General features: G+C 39.3%; 1 protein-coding gene across 2 annotated transcripts in view; it reads right to left on the reverse strand.

Annotated features, from left to right (window-relative positions):
* The window catches only part of LOC124805049 (nuclear transcription factor Y subunit alpha), a 32,335-nt gene extending 17,029 nt beyond the window's left edge, over positions 1-15,306 (reverse strand). The window contains exons 1-5 of one of the 2 annotated variants that reach the window (XM_047265471.1): positions 15,211-15,306; positions 14,592-14,706; positions 14,346-14,504; positions 13,315-13,447; positions 8,480-8,664 (exon numbers count right to left, since the gene is read on the reverse strand). In XM_047265471.1, the coding sequence (XP_047121427.1) occupies positions 8,480-8,664; positions 13,315-13,447; positions 14,346-14,504; positions 14,592-14,669 (555 nt within the window). In that variant the 5' untranslated portion in view covers positions 14,670-14,706; positions 15,211-15,306. Of the gene's footprint in view, positions 1-8,479; positions 8,665-13,314; positions 13,448-14,345; positions 14,505-14,591; positions 14,707-14,827; positions 15,178-15,210 lie in introns of those variants that run through there. The other variant, XM_047265472.1, reaches the window with a different exon arrangement.
* Between the last annotated feature and the right edge of the window lie 5,133 nt (positions 15,307-20,439).

The raw sequence follows: 20,439 nt of genomic DNA on the forward strand, positions 1-20,439 counted from the left end.
TGCATTACATTCCTCCACGGCAGACCGTCAATGCACAGTATTACTGTTTGTTTTTGGAGCATCACCTGTGACCGGCTTTGTGAAAGAAGCGGCGACACTTTCTGCACAATCCACCCATCATTTTTCACAACAATGTGCAAGCGCTTACAATACAAGCTGTGGCTGCTCTGTTCGGTCGACAGGACTACGAAGTACTGTACCATCCACCACATTCCCCTGACTTAGGTCCTTGTGACTTTGATTTGATTCCGAAGATGAAGGAACCACTTCATGGCTTTCGCTTCAGAACTGTTCCAGAGATTCGACAGGCAGTAGACGTCGCCATTCGCACCATCAACAGAACAGGTTCTGCTAATGGTATACTATGCCTTCCACATAGTTGGTAATGGGTTCAACACAATGCTGGAGACTACTTTGAAGGACAATAACAGGTGCAAACACTTAACTCTTTTGTATCAGTTATGAATAAATAGTTGCTACTATTTAAGTTCCAACCCTCATATTTTATTACGTATCCTCACTAATTTTCTTCTAGTCAAATATTTTATCATAAATTACAATTAAGAGCTCTGTTCATTATACGCGGCATTATTGCTGGACAAAAATGTATTTTGACAATGTAGCCAGGAATAAGACAGCACATTATTTGCTGCCATCTTGATGAGTAGTTACTTTGAAAATCGCAAATGACTGAAAGAAGAATACTCGGGATTGCCTATAAAGAAAACAAAATGATTCTAACACTTTGCAAAGTAGGAGCTCAAATACAAAAGATGCAATATCATTACAAGGAATGTCTGGAATGTTTTAATCATTTTCACCTCCCAATAGGTATAAGGAAACACTGATAATTACAAAGCACATGAATACATTCATCAAAAGTATCATATTTCGTCATTTATTCAAACGTGAAACATCTTGAGTATTTTTCCACTGCTGCACTACTGTAAATGGAAGCCTTCAAGAAAATACACTGATTCAGCACAGAATATTATGTTAAGATATACAGACCATAAAGCAATTTGAAGGGTATAACTGCAAGCCAGTCTCTCTTCCAAAATGTCAAATATTCCAAAAGCACAATTTTGTATTCTTGAGACCAAAGAAACATCTGTGTTGCAAATGTAAGGCATTTAATTTGCTGACTGAGAACAAGAAGCTGTTTAAGTAACATCATGACAAACATTTGCAAAGAAGTCGCTAGCACAACAAAGCAAATGATGTGGCTATATATTTTGATCTGCATTCTAATGGAATGCATAGCCAAATATGATACCTCAGGAAACTGGCAATATATAATTTGACCATATACAATACCATACATGTACCATATAACGTGTGGTTCCTGAAGAGGGGCAGCAGCCTTTTCAGTAGTTGCAGGCGCAACAGTCTGGATGACTGACTGATCTGGCCTTTTAACACTAACCAAAATGGCCTTGCTGTTCTGGTACTGCGAACGACTGAAAGCAAGGGGAAACTACGGCCGTAATTTTTCCCGAGGGCATGCAGCTTTACTGTATGATTAAATGATGATGGCGTCCTCTTGGGTAAAATCTTCCGGAGGTAAAATAGTCCCCCAGTCAGATCTCCGGGCAGGGACTACTCAAGAGGACGTCGTTATCAGGAGAAAGAAAACGGGCGTTCTACGAATCGGAGCGTGGAATGTCAGATCCCTTAATGGGACAGGTAGGTTGGAGAAATTTAAAAAAGGAAATGGATAGGTTAAAGTTAGATATAGAGGGAATTAGTGAAGTTCAGTGGCATAAGGAACAAGACTTTTGGTCACGTGAGTACAGAGTTATAAATACAAAATCAAATAGGGGTAATGCAGGAGTAGGTTTAATAATGAATAAAAAAAAAAAAAAAATAGGAGTACGGGTAAGCTACTACAAACAGCACAGTGAACGCATTATTGTGGCCAAGATAGACACGAAGCCCACGACTACTACAGTAGTACAAGTTTATATGCCAACTAGCTCTGCAGATGAAGAAATTGATGAAATGTATGATGAGATAAAAGAAATTATTCAGGTAAAAAGGGAGACAAAATTTAATAGTCAAGGGTGGCGAATTCAAGAGTACGAAAAGGGAGAGATGGAAGCATAGTAGGTGAATATGGATTGGAGCTAAGAAATGAAAGAGGAAGCCGCCTGGTACAATTTTGCGCAGAGCATAACTTTATCATAACTAACACTTGGTTTAAGAATCATGAAAGAAGGTTGTATACATGGAAGAACCCTGGAGATACTAAAAGGTATCAGATAGATTATATAATGGTAAGACAGATTTAGGAACCAGGTTTTAAATTGTAAGACATTTCCAGGGGTAGATGTGGACTCTGACCACAACCTATTGGTTATTAACTGTAAATTAAAACTGAAAAAAGGTGGGAATTTAAGGAGATGGGACCTGGATAAACTGGAATAACCAGAGGTTGTACAGAGTTTCAGGGAGAGCATAAGCGAACAATTGACAGGAATGGGGAAAAAAAATACAGTAGAAGAAAAATGGGTAGCTTTGAGGGATGAAATAGTGAAGGCAGCAGAGGATCAAATAGGTAAAAATACGAGGGCTAGTAGAAACCCTTGCGTAACAGAAGAAATATTGAATTTAATTGATGAAAGGAGAAAATATAAAAATGCAGTAAATGAAGCAGGCAAAAAGGAATACAAACGTCTCAAAAATGATATTGACAGGAAGTGCAAAATAGCTAAGCAGGGATGGTTTGAGGACAAATTTAAGGATGTAGAGATTTATCTCACTAGGGGTAAGATAGATACCGCCTACAGGAAAATTACAGAGACCTTTGGAGACAGGAGAACCACTTGCATGAATATAAAGAGCTTTGATGGAAACCCAGTTCTAAGCAAAGAAGGGAAAGCAGAAAGGTGGAAGGAGTATATAGAGGGTCTATACAAGGGCGATGTACTTGAAGACAATATTATGGAAATGGAAGAGGATGTAGATGAAGATGAAATGCGAGATATGATACTGCGTGAAGAGTTTGACAAAGCACTGAAAGACCTGAGTTGAAACAAAGCCCCCGTAGTACACAACGTTCCATTAGAAGTACTGACAGCCTTGGGAGAGCCAGTCCTGACAAAACTCTACCATCTGGTGAGCAAGATGTATGAGACAGCCGAAATTCCCTCAGACTTGAGGAATATAATAATTCCAATCCCAAAGAAAGCAGGTGTTGACAGATGTGAAAATTACCGAACTATCAGTTTAATAAGTCACAGCTGCAAAATACTAACGCAAATTCTTTACAGGCGAATGGAAAAACTGGTAGAGGCCAACCTCAGTGAAGATCAGTTTGTATTCCGTAGAAATGTTGGAACACGTGAGGCAATACTGACCCTATGACTTATCTTAGAAGAAAGATTAAGGAAAGGCAAACCTACGTTTCTAGCATTTGTAGACTTAGAGAAAGCATTTGACAATGTTGACTGGAATACTCTCTTTCAAATTCTGAAGGTGGCAGAGGTAAAATACAGGGAGCGAAAGGCTATTTACAATTTGTACAGAAACCAGATGGCAGTTGTAAGAGTCGACGGGCATGAAAGGGAAGCAGCGGTTGGGAAGGGAGTGAGACAGGGTTGTAGCCTATCCCCGATGTTATTCAATCTGTATATTGAGCAAGCAATAAAGAAAACATAGGAAAAGTTTGGAATAGATATTAAAATCCATGGAGAAGAAATAAAAACTTTGAGGTTCGCCGATGACATTGTAATTCTGTCAGAGACAGCAAAGGACTTGGAAGAGTAGTTGAACGGAATGGACAGTGTCTTGAAAGCAGGGTATAAGATGAACATCAACAAAAGCAAAACAAGGATAATGGAATGTAGTCGAATTAAGTCGAGTGATGCTGAGGGAGTTAGATTAGGAAATGAGACACTTAAAGTAGTAAAGGAGTTTTGCTATTTGGGGAGCAAAATAACTGATGATGGTCGAAGTAGAGAGGATATAAAATGTAGACTGGCAATGGCAAGGAAAGCGTTTCTGAAAAAGAGAAATTTGTTAACATCGAGTATAGATTTAAATGTCAGGGAGTCGTTTCTGAAAGTATTTGTTTGGATTGTAGCCATGTATGGAAGTGAAACGTGGACGATAAATAGTTTAGACAAGAAGAGAATTGAAGCTTTCGAAATGTGGTGCTACAGAAGAATGCTGAAGATTAGATGGGTAGATCACATAACTAGTGAGGAGGTATTGAATAGAATTGGGGAGAAGAGGAGCTTGTGGCACAACTTGACTGGAAGAAGGGATCAGTTGGTAGGACATGTTCTGAGACATCAAGGTATCACCAATTTAGTGTTGGAGGGCAGCGTGGAGGGTAAAAATTGTAGAGGGAGACCAAGAGATGAATACACTAAGCAGATTCAGAAGGATGTAGGCTGCAGTAGGTACTGGGAGATGAAGCTTGCACAGGATGGAGTAGCATGGAGAGCTGCATCAAACCAGTCTCAGGACTGAAGACCACAACAACAACAACAACAACAACAACAACAACAACAACATATACAATCTAGGAAATCAAGACGGCACTTATTTGTGGAATGAGACTGTGTAAAAGAGAATCACTTGACATTGTCACCTGTCTATGATAATATCATGGCGCTAACACAAATTACACAACTGAAGAGGACGACAAATGGATGTGAAGATCAGCAGAAGAACTCTTAATGTTTTTGTTCATATGCATCACTAGGACTACCTGAACTTACAGTCAACTGATCATAAACTTAAGGTCAGCTGATCACTCATTTTTCTTTAAAAAAAAAAAAAATAGACCACATGGAAATGGAATGCGACTCTTATTCATTCCAAGGTAGAGAAGAAATGTCAATATGTGCCAGTAGTCCACCTAAATGATGGGCACTAATCATTGAGAGTTGCAGGAGGGATGCTTGTCTCTCATCATCCACAATATGATGTAAACCTATTCTCTAAGCTTCAAAATTGACCCACAAAGACATCCCTAAAATCACAACATACAGTGCTTGTCTACTCCACTATGAAAGAAACCAACTTTTTCATTGTCCTATAAGACAGAATTTGAAGGAGTCTTTAGTGAAATAACCTTAAAATTTAGCTATTCCCAAGGTATACATGGAAAAGCTTCTGATAGCAGCTGGTAAACTTGTTTATTCCAAAACAATAAAATTAGAACTGGCACCAGATACATGTGATTTACTTTCATGTATGTATGCAAAAATACAGTACTTCTTGGCAATACTAGAACAACAAATGTGCAGCTACGATTATGCACGTATGATTATGAACCTCATATCCTAACAATATAGTACATGAAAATTAAATTCCTAAATTACTACAGTTGATTTTGAAGACTCTGTGAAACATTTAATTACCTATATCTTAAAACTAGTATGATACGAATTCTTTGTTTTGGTATAAAAGGGACAATAGATTACACTAAAGGTGCCTCCCATTGCTAGAGCAAACAGTTATGTGCACTTGTAGCAATGTCTTAAAAATTAAATGTGTAACCTGTTAGAGGAAACAGTTCACTAAATATTTGTACAATGAAGTAAACAGCCTTAAGTTCTGATTGACGAAGACTTGCTGGTGCTGTGGGGGCTATACCATTCATTTATCTGCTCTGAGAACCCCTCATTCAGGCACCTGGCAAGTTAAAGAAATTACGACTGAACTTCACACAATTAGTTTCTGTGGACATGCGGAGCAACCACCCATGCCTACATAAACTGCAGGCTTTTTTTTTTTTTTTTTTACCACTGAAGTACTGTTATGCGAGTCAAGTTGGTCCACCAGCACAGCACCACAGGCTGAATGACAAAGCATACGAAAATTTTCGATGTTTTGACTGACAAATTCTTGGCAGTGATTCTTCAGTCGAATGAAGCCCACTCTCCAAAGGTGTATGTTAACTGATTAGTACTTCCTTACATTCAAAGTAAGGGTTGGACTGCGAACTGAACCCAGACCAGGTCCATGCCGTGACCAAAGACAAAAAGTGGCATTTAATGAGCCAAGAAAATCATAATTAGTTTTAAATCTTCCACTTACTACAAATACATAACCATAAATGATTAACAGTTTTAACAATTTACTAAGTAGTGGTCATACCTGCACAACAGGGTTGAGTTAATACTATTTTCCACACCACCACATGATAGATTCTTGTTCTCATATTTATACTGATTTAAAGCTTGTATTCTGTGCTCTCTTTCACTCATTATGGTAGACCCAAATAAAAAAAAACTACAGAAACAAGTGTGCAATACTTAAGATACCTGAGCATCACACCCAATGAGAGTCGATGAAGGAAATTCTCAAAACAGACATTTTGGAAGGAAAAGTGAAATTGTGTAATAAAACAACTTCCTTATGCAAGCACCCACAATAAATCTGCACCCTTGGGAAGAAAAAGCACATCCCGAGAACTGAATCATGGACAGCAACAAAGTAGTTCACACAGCCACCTCGCAATCCACCCCTTTACAGTCACAATTAGTATGTCAATATTCACCCAAAACAGTTACACACTATATGTATCTTCTTGCACACAGCTCTCCCTTATCAAATGTGTGTAATTTTATCCAATCCCTTTTGAGCATATTTCCCAGTGCAAAATCATCCCAAAAATCTTCATATATTTCACAAAACCTGACACCAGTCTTCGTCATTTCCTCACATTCTTTGCCCACAATACACAGTCTAGAATTCCCCTTACTCTCATCACTTCTCCTGCTCACGTTATATCTGGCATTACTTCATTTGTTTACTTTACTGCCTCTATATAACTTCTTCGTTTATATACACATTTGAGCTTTTTGCTCCTTGTGTAATACAGCTAACGTTTAATCAAACAAACGGAAGTCTACATCAGAGCCAGCGGCATTCACAGTGGTGCTTATCCCTATTGCTCATAGGTTGGCAGTGCATCAGTTTTGTGTAGGAATACGACGAATCTCCAACATAATCAATGAGAGGAGAGAACAGAAGCAATGTATTTCTAGTGCCAAAATTGAAGCCACTGTTTTGTCTGCTATTTTTTGGTGTATAAGTGAGTTTTTAGAGAAATACTTTGTGATTACAGCAGCAGTTGCCATAAAGTGGACTGATTTAAGTGGTTAGTTCTGCACTGCAATGTTGTCTGTTGGTGCATGTCTCATGGATGAATTGCAGAGGCATGAAAATTTATCAAATGTGATGGTGAAATGAGAATCAAAGGTTTGTGTGGATGGAATCCTCTGGAAGTGAAACGAAAGCTGCTTAAGTGGATCAATGTTTTTCAATTCAATCGTGGGAAAAAGTAGGTGGATCAATGTTCATTCATAATAGAGTTGGACATTCCTTTTATTAATAAACATTGATCCACATACCTTCTTCCATGATTTAATTAAAAAATAATGATCCACTAACTGCGCTTTTGCAGATCGACTGCACACAGACGCGGAACAGAGAAATATTTTAGTGCCTTTTCAAATATATCAGAAGTGGCGACACCGACTTTGGTTTGTAGTTACTAGCACAGTTTAAATAGATGCAACTCTACCAAGGAGCAATTCAATTTATAATCTTCATTTACAGCAATGCTTCACCCTTTCTCCGAGTGCAATACTTTGAACATACCTGCCTGCTGCTCTCCCATTGGCTGCATAACGGAACGGCTGACACTCTTTCTTCTGTTCCCATCATACCTCATGGCAACATTCCTGTACAGAACACTTAAGCACACCACTAGTCCCTTTTTAGACTTTTACCAATCATACATGCTTCCTATATCATGAATTCTCCTTGGCATTGTTCCCTTAAGCTTAGCCATCTCAATGAAATTTGTTCACCTACTCTTAAGCTTTTCTATGCTCTAATCTGCCTTTGCCCCTTTCCATTTCTGCCAGCACCTCTCCAGATACATCACTTTCTGTAAGTAAGAGTGTTTAACACCAAAAGTGTGGTGTCACTGCCAGACACCACACTTGCTAGGTGGTAGCCTTTAAATCGGCCGCGGTCCGTTAGTATACGTCGGACCCGCGTGTCGCCACTGTCAGTGATTGCAGACCGAGCGCCGCCACACGGCAGATCTAGAGATACTTCCTAGCACTCGCCCAGTTGTACATCCGACTTTGCTAGTGATGGTTCACTGACAAATTACGCTCTCATTTGCCAAGAAAATAGTTAGCATAGCCTTCAGCTACGTCATTTGCTACGACCTAGCAAGGCGCCATTATCAATTGCTATTTATCTTGTGATGCATGTACCGTCAGGCCGATGTTCTTCAATTATGGATTAAAGTAAAGTATTCCAGAAGCTACGTACTTTTTTTACTAGACTCAACTCCTTTAACTGTTCCAGACCTCACGCCAGCCTGCGTGAGCTTGAACGCGTGCCTTTCGGCTACCTCATAGTGGCTTGGCTGTCTTGCCAAGTCACAACAAAAAGCTTCTACCCACTCCAAAGTTAACATACAAGAAAATGAAGTGATACTGACCATTACAATATTACTCCCATTGACACCCACAGCCTGGGGAACAGCTGTGGCAGCAGGGCTGGCACTTGTGGTGTTGATCTGCTGTTGCGTTGCTGCTGTGACAACCGGAGCTGGAGCTGCTGCTGTTACAGCAGCAGGGCCTGTGCCTGCTGCCAGCTGCACCAGATTTCCATTCAAGTTGATCACTGTTGGCATATTTACAATATTTCATTCCTAACAGAAATGAAAGCAAACTGTGACTAACACTTCCCCTGTTTACCTTGAGATGAGATGAAATGAAACATACATTCAAGACCAGCCAATAATTACATAACTGAAATGGTAATACCAACTGTTAGTAAGTTTTAGCACATGAATGGCAAAGAATTCAGTGGACAATAGTGGCAAAAATTTACGACGATTCTAGAAATAAGGAACTAACAGTCTACAGTAATTTAAAGCCTGGTGTACACAGGAGTGAACACACGTGAATGAGAACTCTCTGGTTTAAGCAGTAGATAAATGCATGCAATCTTGGATTCAGTTGTGTTCAGTTCACATCTGCTAGTGTTCTGTTGGTTGTTGGCTTTTTAGCGAATCATCAAAGGAAGTTCATATCCTCTCTGCTTCGGCACTAGTAGTACAGAAAGATTTTGTCTGCCATCTTTTTTACTTCTGCTGTTGGACACCGAGTTGGGTGAACAATGGAGATTTCTGAAGAGAATGTAGTTATGCAGGCTGAAGAATATAAATATCAACGGTGCTTCTGGGATCCAAGAGATCCATGGCGTAAATGTCAAAGAGAAAGAAATAGGATTAGTAGAAAATTGCGAAGGCACTCAAAGATCTAACTGGGACCATGAGAAAGATAAACTCATTACATGATCACATCGGGTGAGAACTGAGCAAGTAATGAAAAGCTCTGTGTTTCTTTTCATTAAAAAATTAAAGACAACAACAGTTTTATTGAAAGTAAACAAGTGTGAATATGACTGGCAGAGGCACTGAGTTGCAAAAGGCAAACATAAATATAATGTTTTCATTCTCCTGTACCTGTCTCTCTTGAGGACGCGACATCTTTGCTATCTGGTGAGTTATCTCTTTTATACCAAAACTATTTACAACAATTTTTAATACATATTCAAGTGTATGTATTTAAGACAATTAAAATTAAAAATATATGAAAGACTATTACTTTCATTGATTATAATCATGATGGCTCTAATTACGTGCCTGATGTTATCACTGCTATGTTACAAACTTTTGACAATACATAAAAATAATTTACCTGGGACAATGCTATCTTCCCTCTAACAAGCTACATAAGCAGATTTGGGATTATGGAAGCATCTCTACTATGGTGCTAATGACGTCACTATATACACATGGCAACTAACACGACAATACGTATAAATAAGACAATAACATCTCCCTTCTAAAATACAATCAAACTAACGGGACTACCGCAGGGACGGGGGGCTTCAGGAAGGGGACAAGCTAAATATAACAGTAAAAAGAACACACCATGACCCAAAACACACAAAAAAAGGAAAAAATAATAAAAATAAAAAATAAAATAAATTCTGACACTTCCCTTGACCTATACAGCTCAACCACAGCTATTGATACGAAAGAATCAACACCTACAATATGAAAACCAAAACCAAAACCAAAACCACAACACCACACACACAGTGCCATCAAACACAACAAGACGACATCTACAAACACAACCAACTCAAACTCCACACCTTAATGACATCACACACCATAACACCCTTACACCATGGGTCAAAGGAGACAGATGGAATCTGACACTTCTGTTGACCCGCAGATTTTATCAGCTAGCCCATGTGACAGGTAATACGTAATTTCATTAATCATTATTGTTCCTTATACCAGGAATTTATCTCAGGCAAAAAAGGTGGCAGGGCTTATCGGCCCACTACCCTCCGCCTTCTATAATACGGCAAAGAACTACCCGTAGCCTGGTCAACTGCCCCGTCGTAGACTTGTGCCACCAATCTTCTACGTACTTAAACAAAATCCTCGAAATGCCTCATGTGTCACTGCAGACATCAGAAACTACCCAACATGTAGCAGCTATTTAAATGCAAAACAATCATTAATGTGACTACCTCCTAGATGCTAATAACCAGAATGCAAACATCACCCTTTCTTCAGGTTATATTTGTCATTGATAATTAGTGTACTTCCGAAATTTTAAATTTCCTTCCCAACTGTAATGAGAAGCTAGCGAAAAGTGTCAACCAATATGTGCAATGTTTTAGAATAATGCTGAGTAAAGGTGGTGCTGCAATTCATAGTTAAGTGCACTGCATCTATGTACATACTCCGCAAGAACCTTACAGTGCATGATGGGCGGAGGGCGGGGGGTACTAGTAGCATTTCCTTTTCTGTTCCACTAACAGACCTACTGAAGGAAAAACAACCACCTATAAACATCGATAAAAGCTCTGCAGCTTCTCTCACCTTATCTTCATGGTTCTTACACTAAATGTAGCAGTAGAATCTATTTGCAGTCAGCCTCAAATACCATTTCTGTAATTTTCCACAATAGTGACTTACAGAAAGAGCATCAGAAGCATTTCCATAATACTTGTGTGCTGATCAAATGTGTGGAGAGAGAACACATTTTAGACATTTATCGACGAAAACTTGTGTGACACCTACTCTAATGCAGTCAACCTGCAAGTATTCACCTGCACAATGCTGCTATCCATAGTGATTTACAAATAAACAATCACTCTATAGCAAAATCTAACAGATCTTTCAGCAAAGAGTTAAACAAAAAATTTAATCGGGAGCATGTTTCACAAAATTGTTAAGGCTTTCGTGGCCAATTGTTGACAAACTGCCTATTGGCTTCTGTCTCGGGTTCTTCGGCCGACGTTTATCTAATGATTTTTCTGACGTTTCGCCAGCACGAGTGGCAATGGAGGGTGAAGCTTTGACAATGCCAGCCACTCGTGCTGGCGAAACGTCAGAAAAATCATTAGATAAACGTCAGCCGAAGAACCCGAGACAGAAGCCAATAGGCAGTTTGGGAGCATGTTTCCTACAAACAGCAGACTCAGACTATAAAATGGAAGACACATTTCACTACACAGAATTGTGTGTTTGCCTGAAAAGAAATGGAGGCTTTGAACATGCCTTTGTGAGCAACAGACTGGTTAAAATAAAGTTGGTGATGTTCGTTCCATGAACTTAGTGATTACCCAGTCGTGCAGTTTAGTTGTGCAGTACATAGATTCTAAGGAAAGTTTGGTATGATTCATCGGATTTGACCAGTGACTAACAATGTAAACAATATGGCAAATAATATGATATATATATATATTTTTTTTTTTTTTCCCCCTAACGGGATAAGCTACAGATGAGTGTCACCTCAACCATGATTTTAGTATCACATTTGTTGTCTTCTCCAACTCACAACCAAACTGTCACTTCCCAACTTAACCTTGACCTTGGGCAAAGCTACACATTAATCTGTCACCACAACCAGTCCCCTCCCCCTCCCCCCTTGTTGCCATTGCTATCAGAAAGGTGATGTGGGACCAGACATTAAATTACATCACTGGCCAAAGCTGACTCTTGCTGAGCATTCCTCCTGATCCCAAAGTATTACATATACACAAAACATGAAACAACACAGCTAATAGGTGGGCACCTATACACAAAAGTACTAGTATTTGATGAATTGCAACAGAAAGATCAACAGTACTTATATCTTGTGGGCAAGTTACATTACTTCTGTACATCTTCAGAATTCAGCCTTTCCAAATGGAACCATTAATGCATATGTCTTGAGCATGTTTGTGAAGCACAACAACCTACATATCAAAGGCTGAATGGAGATATAAAATCAGTCTATCCCAATGCAAGAAACAGTTCTTATGAGAACAAAATCTTGCTAATTTCAATTTGCTTAGGGAAAGAGTGTAAGAAAGGAAGATTATGGTTTAACATCCTATAAATATCAAAGCTGTCAGATGTAATATGGATGGAAAGTGATCCATTCCTTTCCAAAGGTATTATCCCAGAATTTACCTTAAGCAGTTCATGGAAACCATAAACAAACTAAATAACATTAAGTAGGCTATTCCATAATAATTCTTTATTTGTCTTCATAAGAGCTTGTTACATGACTACAGCTGATAATATTTTATGAAATAACTCTTCCAAAACTTTTGTATAATTATTTATTTAGTCACAACTAGTTTCAAGGCTACAGCCTCTTTACTACGTACTCATGCTCATTGACGTAAGACATTACTTATCATTTGCCATGAACAGGAAGAATCAGTTCACATCTAACATGTTGTCTCACTGGTCAATGGACATAAAAAAATCCAATGCAAGCATACATTACCTCCTTCGGAATTCCCTGAGGGAGCACAGGTGTTAAATTTTTTTAAGAACTCTGCTATCAGAAAGGAGTACACGGAGCTGACAAAGCAAACTTCTCCCTGCACATGGACCACCACAGGCAGATGTGCAGTACACAGAGTGAACTGCCTTCTACACACAGTGTTGATACCACATGTGGTTGTACCAAATAACTACAAAAGTAGAAGTGACACGCAGAAGTAATTAAGACCTCAATTTCTATTGCCCCAAAGTTTTATCAATTTCTATAAATTCATACCCATGACTCAAAGTGATGACAGTATGTTCAATAAATCATACTACTGGATGTTATGTAGTATTTAATAGCCATTGCAATACCTGATTTATTTACAACAGACTCACACATTGATAAAGTGATAAAATTGCCATAGTATACTACTGACAGGTTGAAGTGTCGTTTCAATTGACATTTAACTTAAACTCACCAGTTGGCTGAGTTGTTTGCTGAACGCCACCATCAATCTGCACTGGTTGATAAATAAAAGTTTGTCCATCTGAAGTCTGAATGATCTGTGCCTGTTGTGGCTGCTGTATGACAATTTGTTGTCCTGCACCACCCTACAAATTTCAAACATACATGCATAAAAACAATATTTGAAAAAATGGAATACATAAAGGTGTAAAAGTATTTCAGGTGCTTGGGAAAGTTACGATATATGAAGTACACAATTTGTACATCAAAGTATAACTTTTTTTTCATGTCAACAGCATTTATTAAGACAATACTTAAAAAGTGGTACTTAACGAAAATTGAATTATACGACTGGAGGCAACATTACACAGTTCCACTAGTAAAAAAGGATAAACCTATTTGTAAAGCAGATCATTGTCTTGTTCAACAATTTAAAGAACTATCATCATCTCACTATTCCTCAGCTTTAAAATAGACTATAGATTGTGCGTTACTGTGCAAAATGCTAACTTTTAATCAACAAGAGGAATAAGCTATTTGGCAAAAAGACACACTGTAAGAAAAACTTAGGAAATGGATAGAATTATGATCAACAGAAAGTGGATGTCCCTTAACAATATCCTTTTAAAACAGCAGCTATGAAAAGCAATTAGGCCCACTATAAAAAATATGCACATGAGGGCCATATCCTGTGGCAAAAAAATAAGGAAATCCAATGAGTTGGATAATCTAGACTAAATTACAAAACTCCTCTGCAAAATTTATAAGCTTATACAGGTGCGTGGAATAGTCTCAATCATAAAAAAAGTTTTCTAATTAATTCCATTTATTTGTTTACATACCATGTTCACTACTACATCAGACTGAAAACTAGCAACTATACACTAAAACATTCACGAAATGTTCCACTTTTATGTCTTAATGATTTTTGACAGCTACCCCAAAAGCAAAATGTATCCATTACAACATCTTACTGGTAACATAGACTAATAAAAGTTCTTCTGAATGTGAAACATATTTGTGAACTAAAAATGGGAATATTACCTGTAAGCTGGAAACTGGTAAAACTTGAATTGGCTGCAATGTCTGTCCACCCTGTGTTGCCACTTGAATGGTTTGTGGGCTCTGTGGAACAGCATGAACCATAATCTGTTGCCCATTAGAACCTTGTATTACTTGTCCTGCTTGGTTAACCTGTACAACCTTTAAAAAGATAAGACGATTTGTAAGCTATATTACGGATATCTACAAATACATCAAAACAAAGAATCTTCAACACAAAACTAATACCTGAACTTGTTGTCCCGCTGCACCTGCAGGCACGGCCTGCATAACAGTAACTTGGCCATCTCCTAGCTGTTGTTCCATTGCAAGCTTTCAGCTGCAATATTAACGACGTCGCTATCTGCAACAAAATGCAGTAAAAAAGTGAGGTTATGTCATCTCTCATAAAAGTTCTTTTAAATAGCTTATGTAATTAAAATAATCATCACTGGTGACAACAAAGCAGTTATACATTAAATTACCTCAAACATTCGGAAAGTTCGTAGTAGCGTTTTACTTTTCCAGGACTCGGGCATAAAGGCGAGAAGCGCCTTACGCTACGAATTTCACCACAGCCGTAATTCCGACTTTGGTATAATGATCGCGCCATCATATTGCACACAGCAAAATTTTAAAAAATACCAAAATTGCACTCAACACAAAAATATTCCATAATGTAGAACATGAATTGAAACGCGCATCCTGAGCAAAATTACACATAACAAATATGGCCTCCCATCTTGTTTCATGCAAACGGTGCCATGTATGACCAAATTCCACGCAAAAATCCACAGAAAAATCAAATTTCGGCGACACCTCTACGTACACAGCTTCACCAGAGAACTCAGATAATTTGTGAACTTACATTGGATATTTTCGACAGCACTTTCCCAATGATTGGTCGGCAAATTGTACACCAATAGACGGCGAATCACCAGCCAGTCCCGGCCACACAACAGCGAGCTAAGCTGTGTATTGGTGCTGTCGACCACCCAACTACCACTCCCTGCCCAGCTACCGACGCGCCAACGCGGTCGATGCCCTGCTCACAGGATGCGACAAAATTGAATACCTTTTGCAATGAAATTTCTGATTTATTTGCCGTAATAAAGCTTATGACGCACCAAAACTTTAGAAAAAGTTGTTGCGTAATGAAAAATGGCGACGATCGATATTTGATAAGAAAGCATACGTAAACGTACACTGTACATTGTTCGTTTTAGACCACTTGTGTATTTCTAAAGGCAAAGTGTGATTTGTCCTCTCATCTTGCATAGCGTTAAGCAAATGATGTTTGAAACCAATAAATGAAAAATAAAATAAATGAAAAGAATGAATGAAAGATTGATCATGTTCCGCTCACGTCGTATGTTATCACTGTCATCTATAGTATTTTCATGCCTATTAGGAGATAAACATTGAGCATCTACCTGTAATTTATTCTTTGATGGCGAAGATCAGATCCACTATCACATTTACAAGTAAAGAAGGTGTTCTCAGCGGTAGTCCTATTGACTGATCATACAAGTAGGGTATTAAAAATTGTTAGCCAGCGTACATAGATTTAAGCTGTTGTGATTGGTTGCTTCGTTATCAATATTTTTTCTGAGTAATTGATATATTGCTTGTGTTCGTAGTAAAAGAACTACGCCTAGCTTCACGTATTTTTTTTTTTTTTTTTCAAACATACGTCGTGCTATAATGGTGATGAAGCGACGACCTAAGCATCTTTCTAGTACTTCAGGAAATTAGTCATATACCTGAACCTTTGTAACAATCAAAATATTCTTTTCCTGAATTAAACTGGAGGGACATGGACAAAATTTGATAGCATTTCGCACCTGACCTGGTACATTAAAACCTTTCTAACACCGAATAAACACATCGAAATGAGCAGCTGCGGCCGTAGCACAGATTAGGTGAATGTGTGTATTAAAACTTGAAGTCCCCAGAAAACCAATATTTGTACTTTTCTTATACGATATGAAGGTGCGTTGTACTTTGCGTTTTGTGTGGGATCTAAAACGCAATTGAAGTGACTTGAGAAGAGCATGAACATGTAATCTTATTATGAAACATGTTAAGTGGCAGTGACTGAATAGGAATTCCACGAATGGCAGTCCTAATGGCAGATTCCTCGATGGCTTCCGCGAAGGCCGACAGAGAAGACCGATGTTCACATCTACCGCACGTTATCTATTTGCTACCATTGAGCATGAATGTCTTATATTAAACTCCAGGCTGTCTCAGACAACTGTCATCGCCGGCGCCTACAACATTCTTGAACAATGACTGTGTAGGTGGTGGTTAGTGTTTAACGTCCCGTCGACAACGAGGTCATTAGGGACGGAGCGCAACCTCGGGTTAGGGAATGAAATCGGCCGTGCCCTTTCAAAGGAACCATCCCGGCATTTGCCTGAAACGATTTAGGGAAATAAATGTAAACCTAAATCAGGATGGCTGGAGACGGGGAGTGAACCGTCGTCCTCCCTAATGCGAGTCCAGTGTGCTAACCACTACGCCACCTCGCTCGGTAATGACTGTGTAGTTTCGTAACGTTTCAACCATAATTTTTGTAACTCTTGTGGCTTTCCTGAACAGAACTGACTTCCTATTATTTTGCTCGGTGACGCCGGGCGGTAAAATCGAGAGAGTTGCATCGTTTTAGACCAAGAAATGAAAGAGGCATCAATAACAGCAATGCTCTAGATCTGCACTGGTGCCATACTAAACCCAGCTGAAGAACCAACGATAACAATCCTCGGTATTTTCGGTCGTGCGACTCCGATTCCAAGCAATACTCGTCATTCGAAGCTCATTTTAGCAACTGTTTTCGCAAAGACTCTCGCTGTGGAGTTTGACAGCACCGAAGTATCATTTCAGAAATAAAAAGAATTGTTCAAATGGCTCTGAGCACTATGGGACTTAACTTCTGAGGTCATCAGTCCCCTAGAACTTAGAACTAATTAAACCTAACTAACCTAAGGACGTCACACACATCCATGCCCGAGGCAGGATTCGAACCTGCGACCGTAGCGGTCGCGCGGTTCCAGACTGTAGCGCCTAGAAATAAAACCATAAGAAATTGAATACTGGGTGTTATATAAACGACATGTCAATTTGCTTTTGAATTTGAAAGATACAGAGAAACGCTGATAATTTTCATTTAACTGAGTTCCTACGTCAATTTACTGCCGTTGCCGTTGAAAGAGGTAAGAACTCACAACCATTTCAGTTGTTCTTTTCGTGCCATCAGAATGCGAGGTGAACTGACTTCATAAAACTCACAACTCAGCTCTAACAATGTTTGTTACCTCAAAGAGTCATATTTCCTTACCTCAAGTAAGATCATCAGTTAAAAAGAATATCCTGCTCCGTCGACCACAGTTAAAACTTAGTATCTAACGTAAGGACTATTCAGTTAACAAACAGTGAGCCCTCCCATGGAAGGGCAACATATGGGAAATTCCCCTCTCTGTTAATTCTTCTAACGAATTGTTATCATGCTATAAGCAGAGAAAAATTATCATCGACAAGTGATGTCTGGAGAACTACTTTTGTCTATGCATACTGATTACTATTAGTTGTGTTAATCGTAATAGTAATAGGAGTGACGCGTTACCCCACTGTTCTCTTAGCCATTGCCTTTGGGTCGTTTGACACTTGTGCGCTTATCATGTCAACACAGATGCCGCCCGTACAAATGATTCTTAGTAAATTATATGCATGAGCGTTCTTTTATAGTCGCCTGAAGAAAAGAAAGAATAGGATGCAGTGTCGTCGTCCAGTCAACATGAGTAGATGCTATCTTGGGACATTCTTTACACTTTTTTGAGCACTTGAGAAATAATTGTGATCAATTTTTCAACTATTTCAGGACGAATATACAAACGTTTGACGAACTGTGCGTACGAATAAGAATATTCAATCCAAAGCCACCACACTTTCTTCACAGGATGTATCAAACCTATGCACATGTTGGCAGTCGCACTCAGGGAAAATGAAACATTTTAAACTTTATTGTTATTTCTGTTCCTTTTTCAAATAACTTTAATATTATGTAGTATTATGTCTTTGAAAGTTACTTAACAACTAAGACGTATGTACACTACTGGCCATTAAAATTGCTACACCATGAAGATGACGTGCTACAGACACGAAATTTAACCGACAGGAAGAAGATGCTGTGATATGCAAATGATCAGCTTTTCAGAGCATTTACACAAGGTTGGCGCCGGTGGCGACACCTACAACGTGCTGACATGAGGAAAGTTTCCAACTGATTTCTCATACACAAACAGCAGTTGACCGGCGTTACCTGGTGAAACGTTGTTGTGATGCCTCGTGTAAGGAGGTGAAATGCGTACCATCACGTTTCCGACTTCGATAAAGGTCGCGATTGCGGTTTATCGTATGGCGACATTGCTGCTCGTGTTGGTTGAGATCCAATGACTGTTAGCAGAATATGGAATCGGTGGGTCCAGGAGGGTAATATGGAAAGCCGTGATGGATCCCAATGGCCTCGTATCACTAGCAGTCGAGATGACAGGCATCTTATGCGCATGGCTGTAACGGATTGTGCAACCAGTCTCGATCCCTGAGACAACAGATGGGGATGTTTGCAAGACAACAACTATCTGCACGAACAGTTCGATGACGTTTGCAGCAGCATGGACTATCAGCTCGGAGACCATGGCTGTGGTTACCCTTCACGCTGCATCACAGACAGGAGCGCCTGCGTTGGTGTACTCAACCACGAACCTGGGTGCACAAATGGCAAAATGTCTTTTTTGGATGAATCCAGGTTCTGTTTACAGCATCATGATGGTCGCATCCGTGTTTGGCGACATCGCGGTGAGCGCACATTGGTAGCGTGTATTCATCATCGCCATATTGGCGTATCACCCGGCGTGATGGTATGGGGTGCCATTGGTTACACGTCTCGGTCACCTCTTGTTCACATTGACGGCACTTTGAACAGTGGACGTTACATTTCAGATATGTTACGACCCGTGGCTCTACTCTTCATTCGATCCCTGCGAAACCCAACATTTCAGCAGAATAATGCACGACCGCATGTTGCAGGTCCTGTACGGGCCTTTCTGGAATACTGTAAATGTTCGACTGCTGCCTTGGCCAGCACATTCTCCAGATCTCTCGCCAATTGAAAACGTCTTGTCAACGGTGGTCGAGCAACTGGCTCGTCACAATACGCCAGTCACTACTCTTGATGAACTGTGGTATCGTGTTGAAGCTGCACGGGCAGCTGTACCTGTACACGCCATCTGTTTGACTCAATGCCCAGGCGTATCAAAGCCGTTATTACGGCCAGAGGTGGTTGCTCTGGGTACTGATTTCTCAGGATCTATGCACCCAAATTGCGTGAAAATGTAATCACTTGTCAGGTCTAGTGTAATATATTTGTCCAATGAATACCCGTTGATTATCTGCATTTTTTCTTGGTGTAGCTGTTTTAATGGCCAGTAGTGTATTATAATTTAATAGACAAAAATATTAAATGAAAAACAATGGTTAAAAAAAGCTTTTAATATTTAGTTTATAAATCGAATAAATTTAGTAATGAGGTTTTGGAGTGGTTTGAGACAGCGGGAGACGTGCAAAATGTCACTATGAAATCTTGGTGACGGGACTGTAATGTGTGGTATTGGCTACCCTGTGCTGAATGGTGTCCATCGGACGTGCTAGGACAAGTAGCCACTCTTGCATTTACTGCGTTTTTCTTTTTTTTAATTTCATAAACGAATTGTAAAACTGTCAGCTGGAATTTCATTACTTCATCGTAATCAAAAGCGCCGTAAGGACGGAATTATCCCTCTGCAAAGCTAGGTATGTCGATCTGACTTTTGCTTCAAGGGGCCAATTAGTTCTAGTTCAACTGGATCTGGTTCGATTAGTTTCGTTTTAAGCAATGTTGGAATTAAAAACGTTTTAGCATCCAACATGATCAAAACAGGTAACAACAAGACGCATAATTTGACAAGAAAAACACGGATGCATTGGAGACTACAGATAAAACCATTAAATACCGTCAGATGTGAACCCCAACAAAGCCCCGCAGCTACTATTCCATTAA

Source organism: Schistocerca piceifrons, chromosome 7 (assembly GCF_021461385.2).
Source record: "Schistocerca piceifrons isolate TAMUIC-IGC-003096 chromosome 7, iqSchPice1.1, whole genome shotgun sequence".
In the NCBI taxonomy this organism is placed as follows: Eukaryota; Metazoa; Arthropoda; class Insecta; order Orthoptera; family Acrididae; genus Schistocerca; species Schistocerca piceifrons.